General features: G+C 47.3%; 1 protein-coding gene across 5 annotated transcripts in view; it reads right to left on the bottom strand.

Annotated features, from left to right (window-relative positions):
* Positions 1–12,200, bottom strand: part of LOC106576565 (tumor protein 63) — a 175,068-nt gene extending 162,868 nt beyond the window's left edge. For 4 of the 5 annotated variants that reach the window (XM_045687990.1, XM_045687993.1, XM_045687992.1 and 1 more), the window contains exon 1: positions 11,983–12,200. In XM_045687990.1, coding sequence (XP_045543946.1) covers positions 11,983–12,038 — 56 coding nt within the window. In that variant the 5' untranslated portion in view covers positions 12,039–12,200. The remainder of the gene's footprint in view (positions 1–11,982) is intronic. The other variant, XM_045687994.1, reaches the window with a different exon arrangement.
* Between the last annotated feature and the right edge of the window lie 2,799 nt (positions 12,201–14,999).

The following is a 14,999-nucleotide window of genomic DNA, read 5'->3' as shown; positions in this document are numbered from 1 at the left end:
AACCTGGGCTTGGCCAATCAAATACCTCTCCCTTTCCTCAAAAACCTGGGCTTGGCCAATCAAATACCTCTCCCTTTCCCCAAAAACCTGGGCTTGGCCAATCAAATACCTCTCCCTTTCCCCATAACCTGGGCTTGGCCAATGAATTATCCCCCTCCGAATGCGCTAAAGAGGTGTGGTGCTGTGCAAGGCAGGGTGAATGTACGCTCCAGCTGCATTACCAAGACAACAAGGTGCTGCCAAACCTGCCATAAAGGTAGAAAACCAACAGTGTACTTTACGCTCCACAGACATAGTGATTTGGCAGAGAGGAGGCACACTGGGAGACGGCTCCCAAATAGCACCCTATTACCTATGCAGTGAACAGAGCTCTATGCTCCCTTTACAAAAGTAGTGCACTACATAGGGAATATGGTGCCGTTTGGGACTTAAAATGGGAGATGAGCGTATTCCAAACACTAGCTAGCAGATCAGTTGTCACTCAGTGTTCTCATCCAATCCTCTTCACTTTTACACTTACCTGTTGTGTACAGAAGAAAACTAAATCCGGTTGTATTTTACACAGAGAACGTGTATAGTTCTCAATCTCTTGTGTTGTGGAGGAAATATGTCTTCAGTATATACTGTTGATGTAGTCTACATGGTGATATATAGAGACTGTTTATGTAGGCTACCTGTAGAGACTGTTTATGTAGACTACATGGTGATTTATAGAGACTGTTTATGTAGGCTACATGATGATGTATAGAGACTGTTTATGTAGACTACATGGTGACCTGTAGAGACTGTTTATGTAGGCTACATGGTGGTCTATAGAGACTGTTTATGTAGGCTACATGATGATGTATAGAGACTGTTTATGTAGGCTACATGGTGATCTATAGAGACTGTTTATGTAGACTACATGGTGACCTGTAGAGACTGTTTATGTAGGCTACATGATGATGTATAGAGACTGTTTATGTAGGCTACATGGTGATCTATAGAGACTGTTTATGTAGACTACATGGTGACCTGTAGAGACTGTTTATGTAGGCTACATGATGATGTATAGAGACTGTTTATGTAGGCTACATGATGATCTATAGAGATTGTTTATGTAGGCTACATAGTGACCTATAGAGACTGTTTATGTAGGCTACATTGTGATCTATAGAGTCTGTTTATGTAGGCTACATTGTGATCTGTAGAGACTGTTTATGTAGGCTACATGGTGACCTATAGAGACTGTTTATGTAGACTACATGGTTACCTGTAGACACTGTTTATGTAGGCTACATGGTGATCTATAGAGACTGTTTATGTAGGCTACATTGTGATCTATAGAAACTGTTTATGTAGGCTACATTGTGATCTATAGAGACTGTTTATGTAGGCTACATGATGATCTATAGAGACTGTTTATGTAGACTACATGGTGACCTGTAGAGACGGTTTATGTAGGCTACATGGTGACCTATAGAGACTGTTTATGTAGACTACATGGTTACCTGTAGAGACTGTTTATGTAGGCTACATGGTGATCTATAGAGACTGTTTATGTAGGCTACATGGTGATATATAGAGACTGTTTATGTAGACTACATGGTGACCTGTAGAGACTGTTTATGTAGGCTACATGGTGAGCTATAGAGACTGTTGATGTAGGCCACCTTTTGCCTTGATGACAGCTTTGCTTTCTCTCAATCAAATTCAGTCACCTGGAATGCTTTTCCAACAGTCTTAAAGGAGTTCCCACATATGCTGAGCACTTGTTGGATGCTTTTCCTTCACTCTGCGGTCCGACTCATCCCAAACCATCTCAATTTGGTTGAGGTTGGGGGATTGTAGAGGTCAGGTCATCTGATGCAGCACTCCATCACTCTCCTTCTTGGTCAAATAGCCCTTACACAGCCTGGAGGTGTGTTGGGTCATTGTCCTGTTGAAAAACAAATGATAGTCCCACTAAGCACAAACCAGATGGGATGGCATATCACTGCAGAATGCTGTGGTAGCCATACTGGTTAAGTGTGCCTTGAATTCTAAATAAATCACAGACAGAGTCACCAGCAAAGCACCCCCACACGGCAGTTGGAACCAAAAATCTCAAATTTGGACTCAACAGAACAAAGGACAGATTTCCACTGGTCTAATGTTCATTGCTCGTGTTTCTTGGCCCAAGCAAATCTCTTCTTTGCATTTATTTGGGCTGCAATCTGAAGTGCAGGTAACTGTAATGAACTTATCCTCTGCAGCAGAGGTAACTCTTGGTCTTCCTTTCTTGTGGTGGTCCTCATGAGAGACAGTTTCATCATAGCGCTTGATGGTTTTTGCAACTGAAATTTTCCAAATTGACTGACCTTCATGTCCTAAGGTAATGATGTACTGTCGTTTCTCTTTGATTATTTGAGCTGTTCTTGCTATAATATGGATTTGGTCTTTTACCAAATAGGGCTATCTTCTGTATACCACACCTACCTTGTAACAACGCAACTGATTGGCTCAAATGCATTAAGAAGGAAAGAAATTCCACAAATGTACTTTTAACAAGGCACACCTGTTAATTGAAATGCATTCCAGGTGACTACCTCATAAAGCTGGTTGAGAGAATACCAAGAGTGTACAAAGCTGTCATCAAGGCAAAGGGTGGCTACTTTGAAGTATCTCAAATATAAAATATATTTTGATTTGTTCAACACATTTTGGTTATTACATAATTCCATATGTGTTATTTCATAGTTTTTATGTCTTCACTATTATTCTACAATGTAGAAAATAGTAAATAAAAAGAAAAACCCTTGAATGAGTAGGTATGTCCAAACTTTTGACTGGTACTGTATATAAAGCGTAATATTGGGATGCAAACTCGTTTATATATTTCAACTCTATATCTGACATGGGAAAGGTGTCTTCTTTATTAAAGCCCATAACCAGGTGTGTGTGAGGTGTTTTTTTGTTTCAAAGTAGATTTGTTCAAGACTACCAAGAAACACTCTGTGTGACTTCGATTTAGCCCACTGCAGTAAAAGGTTATTACTGATATAAGTCTCTGAGACTGGAGAACATGTCTGTAGAGACTGTTATTAAGGATATACGTCTCTGAGACTGGAGAACATGGCTGTAGAGACTGTTATTAAGGATATACGTCTCTGAGACTGGAGAACATGTCTGTAGAGACTGTTATTAGGGATATACGTCTCTGAGACTGGAGAACATGGCTGTAGAGACTGTTATTAAGGATATACGTCTCTGAGACTGGAGAACATGTCTGTAGAGACTGTTATTAGGGATATACGTCTCTGAGACTGGAGAACATGGCTGTAGAGACTGTTATTAAGGATATACGTCTCTGAGACTGGAGAACATGGCTGTAGAGACTGTTATTAGGGATATACGTCTCTGAGACTGGAGAACATGGCTGTAGAGACTGTTATTAAGGATATACGTCTCTGAGACTGGAGAACATGGCTGTAGAGACTGTTATTAAGGATATACGTCTCTGAGACTGGAGAACATGGCTGTAGAGACTGTTATTAAGGATATACGTCTCTGAGACTGGAGAACATGGCTGTAGAGACTGTTATTAAGGATATACGTCTCTGAGACTGGAGAACATGGCTGTAGAGACTGTTATTAAGGATATACGTCTCTGAGAGTGGAGAACATGGCTGTAGAGACTGTTATTAAGGATATACGTCTCTGAGACTGGAGAACATGGATGTAGAGACTGTTATTAAGGATATACGTCTCTGAGACTGGAGAACATGGCTGTAGAGACTGTTAAGGATATAAGTCTCTGAGACTAGAGAACATGGCTGTAGAGACTGTTAAGGATATAAGTCTCTGAGACTGGAGAACATGGCTGTAGAGACTGTTAAGGATATAAGTCTCTGAGACTGGAGAACATGGCTGTAGAGACTGTTATTAAGGATATACGTCTATGAGACTGGAGAACTCAGTAGACATTCTGGAGTGTGACATCATCAGACTGGGACGGAGGTTTATTGAAGAACATGGACGTAGGGCACAGGGCTGGTAAAATAAATTATGATCTATATAAGGTGCAAATTAGGATTTAGACATAAAAGTGGGAACCAACCAACCAGCAACCTAATAACCTTAACCAGCACCCAGTGGTAGTAGGCTGCCAGACACACAACCCTTCACATCCATCCACAAGCTCCCAGTACAACCTATCCCATTTCAATTGGCATCCCAGACGTTTCTAAATGTGAGCCATGTAAAGGCTGTTGATTTACTGCTACACGGACAAATAACAGCAGGTTTATAGTCAGAGCGGCGTCCCAAAGAGCAGCCTAATTCCTGTTTGTCGTGCACTACTTTTGACCAGGGCCCATAGGGCTGGGGTAAAAAAGTATTGCACGATACAGGGAGTAGGGTGCAATTTGGGATGCACCCCAGGTTCTTGATCGCGGTGGGGGGCATGAAATGTGCTCAGGGGGGATATAGAATAGCAATTTCAATTCACTTTAAATATGGCAGAAAGACATGCTAAAGATTCCACCATGACATAGAAAAGCATTGCTTGGATGAACTGAACTGTCCTAGTGAGGCCATCTGAATGAAGGAGTGAACTGAACTGTCCTAGTGAGGCCATCTGAATGAAGGAGTGAACTGAACTGTCCTAGTGAGGCCATCTGAATGAAGGAGTGAACTGAACTGTCCTTCTAGTGAGGCCATCTGAATGAAGGAGTGAACTGAACTGTCCTAGTGAGGCCATCTGAATGAAGGAGTGAACTGAACTGTCCTAGTGAGGCCATCTGAATGAAGGAGTGAACTGTCCTTCTAGTGAGGCCATCTGAATGAAGGAGTGAACTGTCCTTCTAGTGAGGCCATCTGAATGAAGGAGTGAACTGAACTGTCCTTCTAGTGAGGCCATCTGAATGAAGGAGTGAACTGAACTGTCCTTCTAGTGAGGCCATCTGAATGAAGGAGTGAACTGTCCTAGTGAGGCCATCTGAATGAAGGAGTGAACTGTCCTTCTAGTGAGGGCATCTGAATGAAGGAGTGAACTGAACTGTCCTTCTAGTGAGGCCATCTGAATGAAGGAGTGAACTGTCCTAGTGAGGCCATCTGAATGAAGGAGTGAACTGTCCTTCTAGTGAGGACATCTGAATGAAGGAGTGAACTGAACTGTCCTTCTAGTGAGGCCATCTGAATGAAGGAGTGAACTGTCCTAGTGAAGCCATCTGAATGAAGGAGTGAACTGTCCTTCTAGTGAGGCCATCTGAATGAAGGAGTGAACTGAACTGTCCTTCTAGTGAGGCCATCTGAATGAAGCTGTGAACGGAACTGTAGTGTATTGTAGTAATAGTGTTAATTTGCCATAATTTGGTTGCCATGTCTCATTCAATTAAATTTGTTTTATAGTAATTGCAGTGTTTTGATGATTTATTATTCATGAATCCATGAAGAGACTATTTCTGCTCATGCAAAAAAAATATGTTTTGAATATTGGGCCCTGTTTAGACAGATAGACAGGCTGGGCCCTGTGTAGACAGATAGACAGGCTGGGCCCTGTGTAGACAGATAGACAGGCTGGGCCCTGTGTAGACAGATAGACAGGCTGGGCCCTGTGTAGACAGATAGGTTTTTCTCTTCTAATAACCCCAGCCAGAGTTCGGTCTGCGGTTAGCTAGACTGTTGTTGGGGGTTTAGAAAGGAGTTTATCCCAGTGACTGATGTCTTTTTACTTAGAGAGTTATTTATTCTTTCTGCCCTGAGGGGAAGGCTGTTCAGCATTCACCTACAGACAGATAGACAGGCTGGGGCCCCTTCAGCCCCCACCTAAAGACAGACAAACAAGACAGGCCTGTCCCCTCCAGCCCCCCACCTAAAGACAGACAGGCAGACAGACAGGCTGGGGCCCCTTCAGCCTCCGGGCCCCCTTCACGGCCCCTCAGCAGCCCAGACTGAAGACTGAGTACTAGGCCAGAGTTCAGAGGTCACCACTAAACAGAGCTGGAACTATTGTCTCGTACTAGGTCGGCCACATCCACCGATGAAAATGCGATCAAAACAAACACATCAGCCGATCTGGGGTCTTCTCGTGTGTCATCATTAATCACACCTTTAAAGACCTCAAGCTCTTCACCCTCTCGTCTGGCAGCCCTCCTCTCCCTCCTCCCTTTCATCCCTCATCCACCCCCCCTCTCCCTCTCCCTCTCATCCGTCATCCAGGAAGTGGAATGGTAAAAAGGAAAACTTGTAAATGAGCATCTCAGTACATAATGTACTACCTTGATGCGAAAAAGGTTTCCTAACATGTCTTATAATACATATACGCTGAGAGGACAGAACATTAGGAACACCTGCTCTTTCCATGACATAGCCTAACTGGGGTTTTCGAACGCAATAGTTTCTTGTGCGTATCAAGAATGTTCCACCACCCAGAGGATCCACAGCCAACTTGTGACTGGAGTCTTTGACAATTTTTTGGGCCTTCCTCTGACACTGTCTAGATTCCAGGTCCTGGATGGCAGGAAACTTGGCCCCAGTGATGTACTGGGCCGTACGCTCTACCCTCTGTAGCGCATAAGGTCAAATGCCGAGCAGTTGCCATACCAGGCGGTGACGCAACCGGTCAGGATGCTTTCGATGGTGCAGCTGTAGAACTTTTTGAGGATATGGGGACCCGTGCCAAATTTTTTCAGTCTCCTGAGAGGGAATAGGTTTTGTTGTGCCGTCTTCACAACTGTCTTGGTGTGTTTGGACAATAATAGTTTGTTGGTGATTTAGACAACAAGGAACTTGAAACTCTCGACCCGCTCCACTACAGCCCCGTCGATGGGGACCTGTTCGGCCCTCCTTTTCCTGTAGTCCACGATCAGCTCCTTTGTCTTGCTCACATTGAGGGAGAGGTTGTTGTTCTGGCACCACACTGCCAGGACTCTGACCTGTTCCTTATAGGCGGTCTCATCGTTGTCGGATATCAGGCCTACCACTGTTGTGTTGAGAGCAAACTTACTGATGGTGTTGGAGTTGTGCTTGGCCACGCTGTCATGGGTGAACAGGGAGTACAGGAGGGGACTAAGCACACATCTCTGAGGGGCCCCAGTGTTGAGGATCAGTGTAGCAGATGTGTTGTTGCATACCCTTACCACCTGGGGGCGTCCCGTCAGGAAGTCCAGGATCCAGTTGCAGAGGGAGGTGTTTAGTCCCAGGGTCCTTAGCTTAGTGATGAGCTTTGTGGGCACTGTTGTGTTGAACGCTGAGCTGTAGTCAATGAACAGCAGTCTCACATAGGCGTTCCTTTTGTCCAGGTGAGAAAGGGCAATGTGGAGTGCGATTGAGATTGCATCATCTGTGGATCTGTTGGGGCGGTATGCGAATTGGAGTGGCTCTAGGGTTTCCGGAAGGATGCTGTTGATGTGAGCCATGACCAGTCTTTCAAAGCTCTTCATCGCTAGCAACGTGAGTGCTACGGGGCGGTAATCATTTAGGCAGGTTACAGTACCTTCGCTTTCTTGTGCACAGGGACTATGGTGGTCTGCTTGAAAATGAAGGTATTACATACTCGGTCAGGGAGAGGTTGAAAATATCAGTGAAGACACTTGCCTGTTGGTCCGTGCATGCTTTGAGTACAAGTCCAGGTAATCCGTCTGGCCCCACGGCTTTGTGAATGTTGACCTGTTAAAGGTCTTGCTCACATTGGCTACGATGGGCGTAATCACACAGTCATCAAGAACAGCTTGCGCTCTCATGCATTTTTCAGTATTCCTTGCCTCGAAGCGAGCATAAAAGGTATTTAGCTCATCTGGTCGGCTCGCGTCACTGGGCAGCTCGCAGCTGGGATTCCCTTTGTAGTCTGTAATAGTTTGCAAGCCCTGCCACATCCGACGAACGTCAGAACTGGTGTAGGAGGATTCAATCCTATTCCTGTATTGATGCTTTGAATGTTTGATGTTTCGGCTGAGGGCGTTGCAGGATTTCAGGTGCATTGACATTTAGAGAAAGCTTTTTATCCATTCATCTTTCCAGGTTATTGTTTGTGTATCAGCCAGAATCTGACATAATCTTAGTGGTACCTTTAGTTCAATTAGAGTGAGTTTTCTGTTTTCTCCAGCCAAAGCCCTCATACAGCTATAGTAATGCTTCTCAATACCCGCAAGGTAGAGGCTGTGTTTGTAAACTGTCTCAAAAGGTTTAAGGTTAAAGGTCAGGCTGTGAGTTTAATCCAACAGTTTACCAGACTGCTCCCCTTACATCCCACCTGTCTGTCTACAAGTATCACTTGAACCACATTTAAATAGAACATAACACTGTTTAAATAATACCAGATGTTACATTTATTTATTATACATTATATCCAATATTTTAAGTTCAATTAAGTGTGAAACGTGTCATTTATTTGATTTACTTTTTCTTTTGTTATCAACACTCAGAACAGGCTTCTTGGAAAGGCAAGATTCCAGTTGGAGGAGAGGATTTGAATACTGCATGACTCTCCGTAGACTTTGAGCTGTCATATTTTTGGAGGTCACTTTGAGCTGTCATATTTTTTTTATTTAATAACATTTTTCATTACATTTTTTAAACATACAATCTACCTGCAGTGAAGCCGCTCAACATGCACATTACATTCAGTCATCTAGCACACGCTCCCATCCAGAGAGACCCACAGGAGCAACAAGGGTCAAGCGCCTTGCACCAGGGTTACATCAACAGATCTCCCACCAAGTCAGGGACCCGAACCAGCGACCTCTCGGTCACCAGCCCAAGCTCCCGACGGCCAGGCCACCAACCATCCAGGATCCCCCCACAGTTCGACAAAGAGCTCTAGACTCTGCCTTCACTCCTAACTCTGCCTTCACTCTAGACTCTGCCTTCACTCTAGACTCTGCCTTCACTCTAGACTCTGCCTTCACTCTAGACTCTGCCTTCACTCTAGACTCTGCCTTCACTCTAGACTCTGCCTTCACTCTAGACTCTGCCTTCACTCCTAACTCTGCCTTCACTCTAGACTCTGTTCTCACTCTAGACTCTGTTCTCACTCTAGACTCTGCCTTCGTCCTAACTCTGCCTTCGTTCTAGACTCTGCCTTCGCTCTAGACTCTGCCTTCGCTCTAGACTCTGCCTTCGCTCTAGACTCTGCCTTCGCTCTAGACTCTGCCTTAGCTCTAGACTCTGCCTTCGCTCTAGACTCTGCCTTCGCTCTAGACTCTGCCTTCGCTCTAGACTCTGCCTTCGCTCTAGACTCTGCCTTCGCTCTGCCTTCGCTCTAGACTCTGCCTTCGCTCTAGACTCTACCTTCACTCTAGACTCTGCCTTCGTTCTAGACTCTACCTTCACCCTAGACTCTACCAACACTCTACAATCTGCGTTCACTGTAGACTCTGCCTTCACTCTAGACTCTGCCTTGCGCTCTGCTCTTGTAATCTGCGGTGACATTGTTGCCATATGTACGCCACACCTATAAATATCAGACCAGACCGGGCTGGCAGCTGAAAATCCAGACACAACTGTTTCAACGTCTGTTTGCACCTCCAGACACCCTAGTCGGAGAACCGTCTCTGACCCAGCAACAGACCTCCTATCCCTGGTCTAGTCAACCAAACCAACCGTCTCTGACCCAGCGACAGACTCCCTCTGCCTGCTTGACCCAGCAACAGACCTCCTATCCCTGTTCTAGTCAACCAAACCAACCGTCTCTGACCCAGCAACAGACATCCTATCCCTGGTCTAGTCAACCAAACCAACCGTCTCTGACCCAGCAACAGACCTCCTATCCCTGGTCTAGTCAACCAAACCAACCGTCTCTGACCCAGCAACAGACTTCCTATCCCTGGTCTGGTTCGACAATCCAACCGTCTCTGACCCATCGACTGAGAGTCTGTCTGAGACCATGTCTACTTTCGTTCTCCTCTATCTGGAAATGTTGTAAATTGTATATATAAACGGTTGGCTACGATGAATACATGCGAAGAGCAGTGATGCCAAAACAGAGAGTTTCCATAGATTATTACTCTCTTGTGGATAGCACCATGTTTCATGTGAACACTGAGCCAGTCAATGTGATACTAGAGACGGGAATCCGTACATCCATAATGTCAAAAGTGCCAAGGGCCACGATATTTGGTATATTTGTTTTATTTTTAATTGAACCTTTTATTTAACCAGGCAAGTCAGTTAAGAACAAATTCTTATTTTCAACGACGGCCTAGGAACAGTGGGTTAACTGCCTTGTTCAGGAGGCAGAACAACAGATTGGTACCTTGTCAGCTCGGGGATTCAATCTTGCAACCTTTTGGTTACAAGTCTAACGCTCTAACCACTAGGCTACCTGCCTCCCCCCTCTAACCACTAGGCTACCCTGCCTCCCCCCTCTAACCACTAGGCTACCTGCCTCCCCCCTCTAACCACTAGGCTACCTACCTCTCCCCTCTAACCACTAGGCTACCCGCCTCCCCCCTCTAACCACTAGGCTACCTACCTCCCCCCTCTAACCACTAGGCTACCTGCCTCCCCCCTCTAATCAGTAGGCTACCCGCCTCCCGCCTCCCCCCTCTAACCACTAGGCTACCTACCTCCCCCCTCTAACCACTAGGCTACTTGCTTCCCCCCTCTAACCACTAGGCTACCCCTGTCTCCCCCTCTAACCACTAGGCTACACCTGCCTCCCCCTCTAACCACTAGGCTACACCTGCCTCCCCCCTCTAACCACTAGGCTACCTGCCTCCCCCCTCTAACCACTAGGCTACCTGCCTCCCCCTCTAACCACTAGGCTACCTGCCTCCCCCCTCGAACCACTAGGCTACCCGCCTCCCCCTCGAACCACTAGGCTACCCTCCTCCCCATCTAACCACTAGGCTACCCACCTCCCCCTCTAACCACTAGGCTACCCGCCTCCCCCTCTAACTACTAGGCTACCCGCCTCCCCCCCTCTAACCACTAGGCTACCTGCCTCCCCCCTCTAACCACTAGGCTACCTGCCTCCCCCTCTAACCACTAGGCTACCTGCCTCCCCCCTCGAACCACTAGGCTACCCGCCTCCCCCTCGAACCACTAGGCTACCCTCCTCCCCATCTAACCACTAGGCTACCCACCTCCCCCCTCTAACCACTAGGCTACCCGCCTCCCCCTCTAACTACTAGGCTACCCGCCTCCCCCTCTAACCACTAGGCTACCTGCCTCCCCCCTCTAACCACTAGGCTACCTGCCTCCCCCTCTAACCACTAGGCTACCTGCCTCCCCCCTCTAACCACTAGGCTACCTGCCTCCCCCCTCTAACCACTAGGCTACCCGCCTCCCCCCTCTAACCACTAGGCTACCTACCTCTCCCCTCTAACCACTAGGCTACTTGCCTCCCCCCTCTACCCACTAGGCTACCCCTGCCTCCCCCTCTAACCACTAGGCTACCTACCTCCTCCTCTAACCACTAGGCTACCTGCCTCCCCCTCTAACCACCAGGCTACCTGCCTCCCCCCTCTAACCACTAGGCTACCTGCCGCCCCCCCTCTAACCACTAGGCTACCTGCCTCCTAAACACTAGGCTACCTGCCTCCCCCCTCTAACCACTAGGCTACCCGCCTCCCCCCTCTAACCACTAGGCTACCTGCCTCTCCCCTCTAACCACTAGACTACCTGCCTCCCCCCTCTAACCACTAGGCTACCTGCCTCCCCCCTCTAACCACTAGGCTACCTGCCTCCCCCCCTCTAACTACTAGGCTACCTGCCTCCCCCCTCTAACCACTAGGCTACACCTGCTTCCCCCCTCTAACCACTAGGCTACCTGCCCCACCCTCTAACCACTAGGCTACCCCTGCCTCCCCCCTCTAACCACTAGGCTACCCCTGCCTCCCAATAGATGGTTGCCTTAGATTATCACTCCCATGTGGATAGCCCAGTGTTTCATGCTTACATTGGATAATAACTATGTTGGTTATGTGAAGTTCAAGTGGTCCGGATCTTTTGACAGTAACATGGCTAAATGCTATTATAACACACCACTCACAGCACACCAGTTGTTAGCTAGCTACTTACCGATGAAAGGGGAGCTCGGGGCAGTACTGCACAGCTGTGGAGTAAGGACAATTCATTTTAAACTTTTCTCTTTTCTCTTGTTTCAACTCTTCAATGCTGTCAGTAGATCACATCAACACATGTATTAGTGATCGCCACATGGACTAGTTGAATAAATAGAATAAATGAATCCAGGACTGAGTTAATTGCAGAGAGGGTGAAGTGCACAGCAGTGAAGAACGTTTGGAGGATGTTCAGATTTTTTGGGGTATTTTTTTTATCTTCAGCTCATCAGTGAAGAGGCGGGGCTTGTGACAGCTCACTGACCAATCCACAGAAGCAGCTGGACAGGGGTATCACTCTCCCTCAGTTGCTAGGATATATATATCACGCAAAACACCCCTCCTCACACTCCCTCCCTTTCCCCCCCTCCCTCCCGAAACCCCCTCCCCCCTCCCTCCCTCCCTCCCCCCTCCCCCCTCCCTCACTCCCTCCCTCCCTCCCTCGTGCCTTAGTCTGACATTTACACCAGATTCCCTGGAGGTTTAGTAGACAGACATGTCTGTTGCATCACACTGCCCACTATACAGTCCACTATACAGCCCACTACACAGCCCACTATACAACCCACTATACAGCCCACTATACAACCCACTGCAAACCCACTAAACAGCCCACTATACAGCCCACTGCAAACCCACTATACAGCCCAGTATACAGCCCACTGCAAACCCACTATACAACCCACTATACAGCCCACTATACAGCCCACTGCAAACCAATTGGCATCACACTATACAGCCCCACTATACAACCCACTATACAGCCCACTATACAGCCCACTGCAAACCCACTATACAGGCCACTGCAAACCCACTATACAGCCCACTATACAGCCCACTGCAAACCCACTATACAGCCCACTATATAGCCCACTGCAAACCCACTATACAACCCACTATACAGCCCACTATACAGCCCACTTTACAGCCCACTGCAAACCAACTGGCATCACACTATACAGCCCACTATACAACGCACTATACAGCCCACTATACAGCCCACTGCAAACCCACTATACAGCCCACTATACAGCCAACTGCAAACCCACTATACAACCCACTATACAGCCCACTATACAACCCACTATACAGCCCACTGCAAACCCACTATACAGGCCACTGCAAACCCACTATACTGCCCACTATACAGCCAGCTGCAAACCCACTGGCATCAGTCTACCCACTATAAAGCACACTGCAAACCCACTGGCATCAGCCTGGCTTCCATAGAGATGCCATGAACATACCACTGGCATCAGTCTGACTACTATAGAGATACCATGAACATACCACTGGCATCAGCCTGGCTAGCGTAGAGATACCATGAACATACCACTGGCATCAGCCTGGCTTCCATAGAGATACCATGAACATACCACTGGCATCAGCCTGGCTAGCGTAGAGATACCATGAACATACCACTGGCATCAGCCTGGCTTCCATAGAGATGCCATGAACATACCACTGGCATCAGCCTGGCTTCCATAGAGATACCATGAACATACCACTGGCATCAGCCTGGCTAGCGTAGAGATGCCATGAACATACCACTGGCATCAGTCTGACTACTATAGAGCTCCCATGAACATACCACTGGCATCAGCCTGGCTTCCATAGAGATACCATGAACATACCACTGGCATCAGCCTGGCTTCCATAGAGATGCCATGAACATACCACTGGCATCAGCCTGGCTAGCGTAGAGATACCATGAACATACCACTGGCATCAGCCTGGCTTCCATAGAGATGCCATGAACATACCACTGGCATCAACCTGACTAGCGTAGAGATACCATGAACATACCACTGGCATCAGCCTGGCTAGCGTAGAGATGCCATGAACATACCACTGGCATCAGCCTGACTAGCGTAGAGATACCATGAACATACCACTGGCATCAGTCTGGCTAGCATAGGGATACCATGAACATACCACTGGCATCAGCCTGGCTTCCATAGAGATGCCATGAACATACCCCTGGCATCAGCCTGGCTAGCGTAGAGATGCCATGAACATACCACTGGCATCAGTCTGACTACTATAGAGATACCATGAACATACCACTGGCATCAGCCTGGCTTCCATAGAGATACCATGAACATACCACTGGCATCAGCCTGGCTTCCATAGAGATGCCATGAACATACCACTGGCATTAGCCTGACTAGCGTAGAAATACCATGAACATACCACTGGCATCAGCCTGGCTAGCGTAGAGATGCCATGAACATACCACTGGCATCAGTCTGACTACTATAGAGATACCATGAACATACCACTGGCATCAGCCTGACTAGTGTAGAGATACCATGAACATACCACTGGCATCAGCCTGGCTAGCATAGAGATACCATGAACATACCACTGGCATCAGCCTGGCTAGCATAGAGATACCATGAACATGCCACTGGCATCAGCCTGGCTTCCATAGAGATACCATGAACATACCTCTGGCATCAGCCTGGCTAGCGTAGAGATGCCATGAACATACCACTGGCATCAGCCTGGCTTCCATAGAGATGCCATGAACATACCACTGGCATCAGCCTGGCTAGCGAAGAGATGATCATGAACAGACCTCTGGCATCAGCCTGGCTACCGTAGAGATGCCATAAACATACCACTGGCATCAGCCTGGCTAGCGTAGAGATGCCATGAACATACCACTGGCATCAGTCTGACTACTATAGAGATACCATGAACATACCACTGGCATCAGCCTGGCTTCCATAGAGACACCATGAACATACCACTGGCATCAGCCTGGCTAGCGTAGAGATACCATGAACATACCACTGGCATCAGCCTGGCTTCTATAGAGATACCATGAACATACCACTGGCATCAGCCTGGCTAGCATAGAGATACCATGAACATACCACTGGCATCAGCCTGGCTTCCATAGAGATGCCATGAACATACCACTGGCATCAGCCTGGCTAGCGTAGAGATACCATGAACATACCACTGGCA

This window comes from Salmo salar, chromosome ssa10, assembly GCF_905237065.1.
Source record: "Salmo salar chromosome ssa10, Ssal_v3.1, whole genome shotgun sequence".
Classification (NCBI taxonomy): domain Eukaryota; kingdom Metazoa; phylum Chordata; class Actinopteri; order Salmoniformes; family Salmonidae; genus Salmo; species Salmo salar.
This window is presented reverse-complemented; position numbering and strand designations above follow the sequence as displayed.